At 38.7% G+C, this 8,677-nt stretch overlaps 1 protein-coding gene across 2 annotated transcripts in view; it reads left to right on the forward strand.

Moving 5' to 3' along the window:
- cenpi (centromere protein I) overlaps positions 1-3,284 on the forward strand; it is a 15,164-nt gene extending 11,880 nt beyond the window's left edge. The window contains exons 17-20 of one of the 2 annotated variants that reach the window (XM_078260332.1): positions 502-544; positions 1,242-1,460; positions 2,292-2,333; positions 2,485-3,284. In XM_078260332.1, coding sequence (XP_078116458.1) covers positions 502-544; positions 1,242-1,460; positions 2,292-2,333; positions 2,485-2,619 — 439 coding nt within the window. In that variant the 3' untranslated portion in view covers positions 2,620-3,284. The remainder of the gene's footprint in view (positions 1-501; positions 545-1,241; positions 1,461-2,291; positions 2,334-2,484) is intronic. The other variant, XM_078260333.1, reaches the window with a different exon arrangement.
- The last annotated feature ends 5,393 nt before the right edge of the window (positions 3,285-8,677 follow it).

Consider the following 8,677-nt stretch of genomic DNA (forward strand, 5'->3'; position numbering starts at 1 on the left):
GACACATATATTGCACTAGTTCATATTCTGATTTCGAACAAATTGCGATTAATTGTGCAGCCCTAATTCATATATAACGCTACCACGATGCATACATTAGCATCACCCGTTAAAGTAGCATTTCATATTTTGATGAATATTTAATAAACAGAACTGGAATCAAATGGCTAAATTGTACGTATATGTTAATGCATGATTTATGATAATGAGAGTCTTAAGAGGTAATGCACTTAAGCCCTTTTCTCCTTTTTATGTAGAATTCAAGCGTCATTTGTAACTCCAGGCTTTAATAACACAAACCCTTTTACAGTGTCGTCTAATTGACTGAACCCCAGGGCTCTGAAGCAATTCTGCCAAAGCTGAGTGTTAAAATGCCACGGCAAAGTAAAATTGGAACGTAATTGCATTATATTTTTTGACAGCCCATAGAGAATAAACTGTTATGCAGTAATTCATGATCACAGAGGTCACTGTTTTTTTTCGTGTTTCTTTTTTGTTCAGGTACAAGGTGAACTTGACATCAGCCAAGAGTCAAGAAACAGAGGTACAAAAAATAAATAAAACTACTTTCTTCTTGCTACGTATGTTTGAAAATTAAATATGCTGTGATTTGCATTGCAGCAACACTGTAAGAGTACAATCTTGGTCCGTTGCACCAATTACCATACAATGTGAAGGAAATGATTTTCTTTTGCACCAATTACTTGGCATACAATATGATTTATTATTCGCAGTGATTTGATTAGAATAGCTAATTTAACAGTTACTGTATCTCAACCCATGGGTTTTGAATGTATTTCTTGTGATTGCATATACATTTTAAGGAATTAGCTGGTGTGCTCTTCCGAAGTGACTTGCAGTTTGTTTTAAATGACTTTGGTCGCTTTTATAGATTTCTTCATCTCTTTTCGTCTAGCTCTTCAGGAATTCACATGCATCTACCTACAGCTGCTAACCTTTAATACCCTCTCAGATGAGGACTTAAGAAGTTGTTGATTTTAATACATCTGCCACTGCGAGCTGTGAATTTAAAAGTACATGTCAGCCAGCCAGCACACTCCCCTGGAAATGTCAGAGGCACTTTTTTATTAAGAAATATGGACTTGGTAAATAGCATGCAAATTAACCAGCACATCAGATGTGGAGCTCTGCAGATATGGAGAGTGGTTTACTTTCTTTCTCCACTTTATTTTGCTTGCTTTGTTTCCATTTTGTCGCTCCCTTTCGATTCTGTTTTTCAGCAGGCCTTTCACATCAGCCGCCAGACATTCCGCGAGTTCAACCACTACGCAGTCGTCATGGTCAACTCCCTGTGGAACTCCAAAATGTTTCAACCAGGCATGGGTATACAGCTGGGAGAGGAGCTGCTGCTCAAGAGCAACGTGCCGCAATACTGGACGAGCTTCGACCTCATCCACCACCCGGCCTTCATGAGCTACGCCGTCGACTTTCACCAGAAGGTGAGTGTGCGCCATTGCAGATGTCTTGGGTCTTACAAAGATACTTAAGTAGGATCCGACAAATTCTTTCTTCTAGTATGTTCCCTATGTACAGGGTTTCCGTAGGGTCTTAAAAAGTCTAAAATTTCAAAATCCAAATTTCAGGCCTTAAAGTCTTAAATTTGCTCAAGTGTTGTGTTCTAGGTCTCAAATTATTTTAAACCGGTCTTAATTTCCCTACGTCCATGTAACGCTACCTCTAATGCTCACTGAAAGTTTTTTTATTTTTTATTCCGTGGTGTAGTTCTTTCTTTCGCTCGTCCAAATATAATTAGCTGTATATTTACAGATTATTAGTTCTGTGTCGCTTTTATTCAATTTTAATAAGTTTATTAACTTTGCAAGTACTTTTGTGACTCTACATTTCGTTGTACTTTCATGTCGTGATATAGGTCTTAAATTTCATTCATAAAGGTCTTAAACGGGTCCTAAAAAGTCTTAAATTTGACTTGTTGAAACCTGCAGAAACCCTGTGTGTATCTCTTGCATGTTTTTTAAACTGTGAGAGGCACTTGATGGATCAGCGTGCAGCTGCCAGTCTGTACAGTTTGGTTAATGGACTTACAGGCAAGACAAGGATACAAATGTGGTATTAATGTGTCTTTCATAGAAGATGCATTAATACAGGAGGACATTTTATTATTAATGGATGCCGTGTGAGACGTGGTTTTCATCATGTTAAATAATACACGTATCTTTTTTTGGTTCAGTACAGCTCCAACATCCAGCAGCGATCTTGTGAGATTTAGCAGGGTGGGCTAACAGTGAATATTAATGTTCTCTCTTTATCAGTGTTGGCCGGGCAGAAAGGACATGGACCTCAATTCCATAAAGGTACGAGGGCTCTCCGTTTTATTTCTGCATCTATTATAGACTTCACATGTAGTTTGATGTGCATTAGTGATATTTCAGAGATTAAGAGAGGTTGCTTTGATCATAGAACCCTTCAGATGTGACTGTGTGTCTGTTTCTGTGTGAATTTCAGCATTCCAAGCCATGGAGCTGGTACCTGGAGTATCTGTTCAGTCAGGGTTATGACGGCCTTAAACAGTTTGTTCAGAGCAACATCAGCCGGCAGAAGGCAGCAGGCGACGGTCAGGGCAACAGTTTGTCCACATAGCAGAGGTAGCTGATCAACTCAATGGAGAGGAAAAACAACCACTTGCATCTTACCCATTTAAAAAAAAAAAAAAAAGACTTGTACATATTTCAGTTCCTCGTCTCCTCGTATCTTTTTATGTACATAGATGTATCTCTCTTTTTGTGTATTCTTACTTATAGTATTGTCTATTGAGTGATAATAGACCATAAAGCCCTGGCAGCCATTTGCCAGGAGAACGGTCAGTAGAAGGTTTAAGTTCAGTGAATACACATTCAACAGGAAGATGGTATGTTAATTGCAACAACAACTAAAAACTGAAAAGGGCATCATTGGTAACGCACATTCATCTGTCAGGTCGGTGAGAAATATCCACAAAATTTTTTACATCACAGAACTAACTTAACTTATGATCCACATAAATGTTGACCAGATACTAAAGAATAAGAGTAACGCAACTTGAAATGGCTCTTTTTCAGTATTTTCTACTTTCTTTGCAATAAAATCAGTCAATCTTTGTTTAATGTTAACACAGCGATCTCGAACCATACTGTTTTTTTGTGTTGTATTCTTTTTGTACAGCTTGCCAAAACCTGACTCTTGCACCTTGTTGAAAATAAATAAGTGTAAGACTTTTTATTATATAAAAACAAATAAAATCAATCTGTTGTGTCTGGATAACATTATACTGCAGTATGTCACAGTTAACAAGTGTCTTGGTCTTGTGCCCTCATGTGAACCTGAGTTTTTTTTTTTGCCTACTGGTATGTCTAGTGGGATCAGTTGTTTGAGAATCTGTTTTAGGGATAAGTATTCTTCAGTGGTTCGCTCTGCCATCTGGAAAGCAGCATTTTACTTTGATTGAGGGACCCATCTGGATGGTGCTCCTCGGCTATTTCTGAAACCTGCTGGATGAAATCATTGTATGCCAGGTACACACAGTGATCAGCTCCGTTTGTGGCATATGGACCCAGAACATGTAAAATACTTATGTACTGTAAGTGTTGTGCTTGTGTTTTCTAAATTAAACCTTCATATCACTAATTTGGAAGTCACACAGAAAGGAGGATCAGTAACCTCCACAGGTACCCAAAAAAAATAAACTGCAATGTCACTACTTTATGGCTGCAACTAACTTATTGTCATAAGTCCAATATTTCTTTGATTAATCGATGCATCGTTTTGGCTTTTTTTTAATTTTATTTTAGAGCCCATGATTACATCTTTACATGTTTTGTCTTTTCCAAGCAACAGTCCCCAAACCCCAAAGATATCCGATTTAATCGTTTGTATTAACATTTGAAAGGATAAAAACCAGCATGCAATGCTAAGCATTTTTGCTTGATTCAACTACTGTAATCAGTGTTGATAATTAGTTTGCCATCTATTAATTGTTTCAGCTCTACGCTATTTGCAAACCTGAGAGACAGTCTCAGTGAGGGTAAATGTCATTATCCCCTTGCTTTTGTAACTTACAAAAATCCTCTTCATGGCAAAGTGTTGACGATTCATATTATTTATTTTGGAATGTCTTGATAACAATAGTATGAACTTTGGCCAAAAATGACATGCTTTATGTTTACGTGTTGTAGGAAAATGAGTTGCAGAGAAGATGTGCCCCCCAACCTCGAGCTGAATCTCACCCTGACAGTTTTCTGAGCAGTGACTTCAGAGCCTCCCTCTTGCAGCTCTCCAGAGCCACGGAAGTTTCCTCCTTAGTATTCAATTGTATTCGAACTCCGGCGTTGTGAGATGGTGAAATTATGTATTGAGGTAGTTAAACCCACAAGATGAAACCCTCGGCGTGTGGCATGGCGCTGCGCTGGTGTGAGTGAACAGAGCCACCTTAAAGGAGGCAGCCCGCTGATGTCAGCGTCACGGACACAGACCCGCCGCCGGTACAGCGCTGCGCTGCTCCGCCGTTTCAAATCTCCATCTGCGCTGCTGCTGCTCTCCTCACTTTCTTCAGCTCATGTCTCGCCTGCATTCACGGGAGTAGCTTATTTCAGCCTCTTCGCAAACACATTTCACTGAGCTGTGCCTGTTAATACTTGAGCCAAATCCTTGCCTCAGGGAGAGAAAGGTAAGATTGTTCTTTTTGAGTGTTTACTGCAAGAGATGTGTTTTGATAGAAGCCACTTCACCTCACATTCAGGGCAAACAGAGGTCCATGGTGTGACAATGTTACAGGCTTCTTTAACCGCCTTTGGGTCACTCCTGTGCACGTTGAGGAACATATTGGCTGTTGTGCTGCAGTAAGGATCCTGTAACTCCGCTGGATCTTTCTTTGAAACCAGACGACATCCGTGTGATTGGTGTTTGCCGGGTGAGCTTCAGGATTAACAGCCCGTGTTTGTGTGCTTCTGGCCGGTGGCGCTCAGAACAAAAGGTGCGCAACTGGATGTTTTAGCAGCAACTGGGAAAGCCTCTTATTTCTTTCTGTTCGTTATTATGAACAACGTACAGCTCACATACTGAATGATAAGATGCACAGTTAGCCCATCCACTAATTGCAGATCAAAGGAAGTAAATTGACTGACACTGATTCATGTGCGCTTGTTTTGTGGATCCCAGAGGGGAAGAAAAGCCTGTCTGATCTTTCTCTGCAAGTTTCCCCGCAAGTCTCGCTTCCTGCAGAAAAAAATGAGCCTTTTTAGAGCTTTTCTGAATCATCAGTTTGTGTGGGTGGAGACTGACGTGTGATGGCAGACTAAGGTGTTGAGCCGGATTTGGACACTGATGGACGCGAGTATAGGCTAATGATGGTAAAAATTAAGCCCACACACAGTTTTTTTTGAAGGACGCAGGACACAGTGTGGGATAATATAGGGAAATATTTGCTTCTGTGGATGTGACAGCAGTAGTAGCCTATAAGCTATTTGAAATCCAAATGTAAACAAAATAGTATCTAAAACACATGATCTGGACCCGCACTAAATGTAATTGAAAGGTGTTAGACAACCACTAAATTTAAAGTTTCTTTCCAACATCCGTTTGCTAAAGTAGCTGTACTAGCCTATATATATATATATATTTTTTTTTTTTCATCTAAAACTTCAATCATCTTGATGTCCCTCGTGTTGAGTTACAGTAATGTATCTGTCTTCAACATGTGAGTTGTAGGCTACATTTGTCAGTCGATTTGTGCTGTTGTGTCCAAATATTGATTTCATGTTTATTTGGAAGAGTTAATCAAACAGATACACAGAAATTCACTTTATGAAAATGTAATCATCTTTTTTGGAAATCAAAAGCATCCCTTTAGCTGTCTCTTCCTCACCAAGCTGCTTTTGTATTCTTTCATCTTTGGCTTGGTAGCCTAACCCGTGGTGTTCATGGCTCATTTCAGGATGAAATTGAAGGTCTCTGGAAGCTTTAAATGGTTTATTTTGGTAAAAAGAAAAAGCTGAATAATGTTTCTTTCCCCAAAGGGGAATGAAGTGACATCCTGCCTCACAGAGAAATTCCTCTGAAAATGACTTTCATGTTGTCATTCTGCATGACATTTCAGCGTTATCAATCTGGATTAATTTAAAATAGCTTCGAGTAATTTTCATGGACAGTAATCCTTCATTACCTACACTGGAAGATCACTTTCCTCACAATCCAAAAGCCTAACAGGAGCACACAAGACTTTTCTTCAGGCAATCTAGTTTGATGCAATGTCTTTTGATCTCAAAGACTGCTGCAAAACACTTGAAAATGTAAGAAATAAGAGGAATATTTCTGCAGATAGTGGGTTTAATAATGGTTAATAGTAAGCAGCATACGTTGTGATGATCACTGTAGCAGCTTGCATATTATGTGTTGCTCTTTGTAACTAGATTTGGCACGTTTCTTAAGGCTTCACACAGTAGCTCTATAATTGTGAAAGACGCTAAAAGGATTACGAGGATGTTCTATTGTCACTGCCTCTCTCCATCTACATTCCTCCTGGTCATGTTTTATGTTATGCATTTTCAACACTCTCCCTCCAGCTGTGTTTTAAAGAATGTAGATTAAATCTCACAGCATCATCACATTTTAATGTACTTTATTTATCCTTAAGAGCAGGGGTGATTCTAGGATCAGAGCATTAGGGGGGGCCTCAGCCCTTAATGAGAATGTGACACAAATACAGTGCCTTGCAAAAGTGTTAACCCCTCCCTCCTGCTAAATCAGTAATTTCACTGGATAACAATGGATATATGTATTTATGATTATAACAGAGGATAAATGCAAAATATTGAACATTGAACAAAAAATAAAAAAAATTCCTTGACTGGGTTACAGGTGCATAGCATTGGCGACAGTGACACAGGATATTAAACCTGTTTCTTTGAACCTGTAATTGTTTGCCCTCTGTCTCTAACAGACAAGTCTAAAATCGCCACTGCTTAAGAGGTCACTTGTCACTACAGTCACTTGTATCAGATAATGTTTAAGCAGTGGTTCCCAACCTTTTTTTTTGTCATGTGTCCCCACAGCCATCAGATGGACTAAAATGACTTCATCATTAACACCAACCATTTTTCAAATGTGTGCATATGAATTAATTAAAAACAGGATGCCATTTAATTAGTGTTTATTATATAAAAAAGTATCGTCACAATATAAATGTCAGTGTTTAGGTCGGTTTGGTCAAGTTTGAATCTGTAGCCTGCTACCATTTGGAGTGGCAGATGCTAGACATTTAAACCATTTTTAACCACATTTACCTCATCCATTAGCCTACTTTTAGCTAACTATTTGAATTTTAGGGACTGTTCATTATTTATTTCAGGGGCCACCAGAGAAGTTTTAGAACCTTTTAGGCTAAAAAGATTTGACCCTCTCCTCACCAACAATTCATTGATACCTTATTCACTAAATTGCACTTTTTTTTTTACAGCCATGACATAAATGCCTTAACCTTTGCTTTCTGATCTTATACATCCCACTCCTCTGTTATGGTGTGGTGGCCATTTCAGTAGATTTACTCACTAACATTGTTGTGGAAACACAATAAACATGGAAACTAAATACACAATTCCTGCATTACTTCAAATACTAAGTTACTCCTGCTAGTAAACTAGTATTCACATGAAATAAAACAATAAAACATTGAGACCATGCAGCAAAGGATACTGGGATATAACCAATTCAACACTGGTTGCTATGGACTCGTCACTAGGCTTCCTCAGTCATTGCATATTTTAGCACAGTGTTTCTCAAATGGGGGTACGCGTACCCCTGGGGATACTTTGGAGTACTGCAGGGGGTACATGAACTTTTTGCAAAATGCTTAAAAATATGTCATGCATAATTCCTAAAATAATTATACTATAATAATGAATGAATTACTGTAAGTGATGGAAAAACACTAAATTCAAAGGGGGTACATTATTGAAAAAAGTTTGAGAACCCCTGTTTTAGCACATAGGTAAAGCTGCCGAAGCTGAACATTATATTCCAAAACATATATGTTTATTTTTAAAGCAGATTTTAAATTACATTGTAACAATTTAACAATTTGCCCTTTATGAAATCCAATCGCGGCACGGCTGTCTTGGAACGCAATAGACAGACGCTTAAATTGAACTAAACTGTAACAGTGAACAATCAGTGTCCGACCTCCAGTCTGTTGAGATGCCTCTCCAAACGCAGAAACGAAGAGCAGTCACACCATAAAACGTTAAGACACGTTGAGAAAAAAGATCCGTATTTTGCTGTAATCCAGTGACAGGGGAAAAAAAGTAATCCACAACGATCAGTATATCCAAAAAAAGGGTCATGGTGTATCCAGCAAGGCCTATACGAGCGTCACATTCACCACACAGCTCCAAATAGGTGTATTACCTACCACCATTTAGTTGTTTTGTGTTATTTAAGATATTTATAAAATATTTGGTAATACCAGACGTAATTATTCCACTAATTTTTTAAACAATGCAATTACCTGTTTCAGCCACCAGGGGAGCAGTGCTCCCTCCCCCCCCCCAGCAAACTCATGGGTCAGACCCATCTGGTAGCGAAGGAGGGCCAAGACTAAGAGCTACATGGAAAAATATGCACCAAACAAGCCACTCTGAAATTTTGCTGTTTTCACAAATACAAAAGT

The sequence above is a fragment of the Sander vitreus genome, chromosome 10, assembly GCF_031162955.1.
Source record: "Sander vitreus isolate 19-12246 chromosome 10, sanVit1, whole genome shotgun sequence".
Classification (NCBI taxonomy): domain Eukaryota; kingdom Metazoa; phylum Chordata; class Actinopteri; order Perciformes; family Percidae; genus Sander; species Sander vitreus.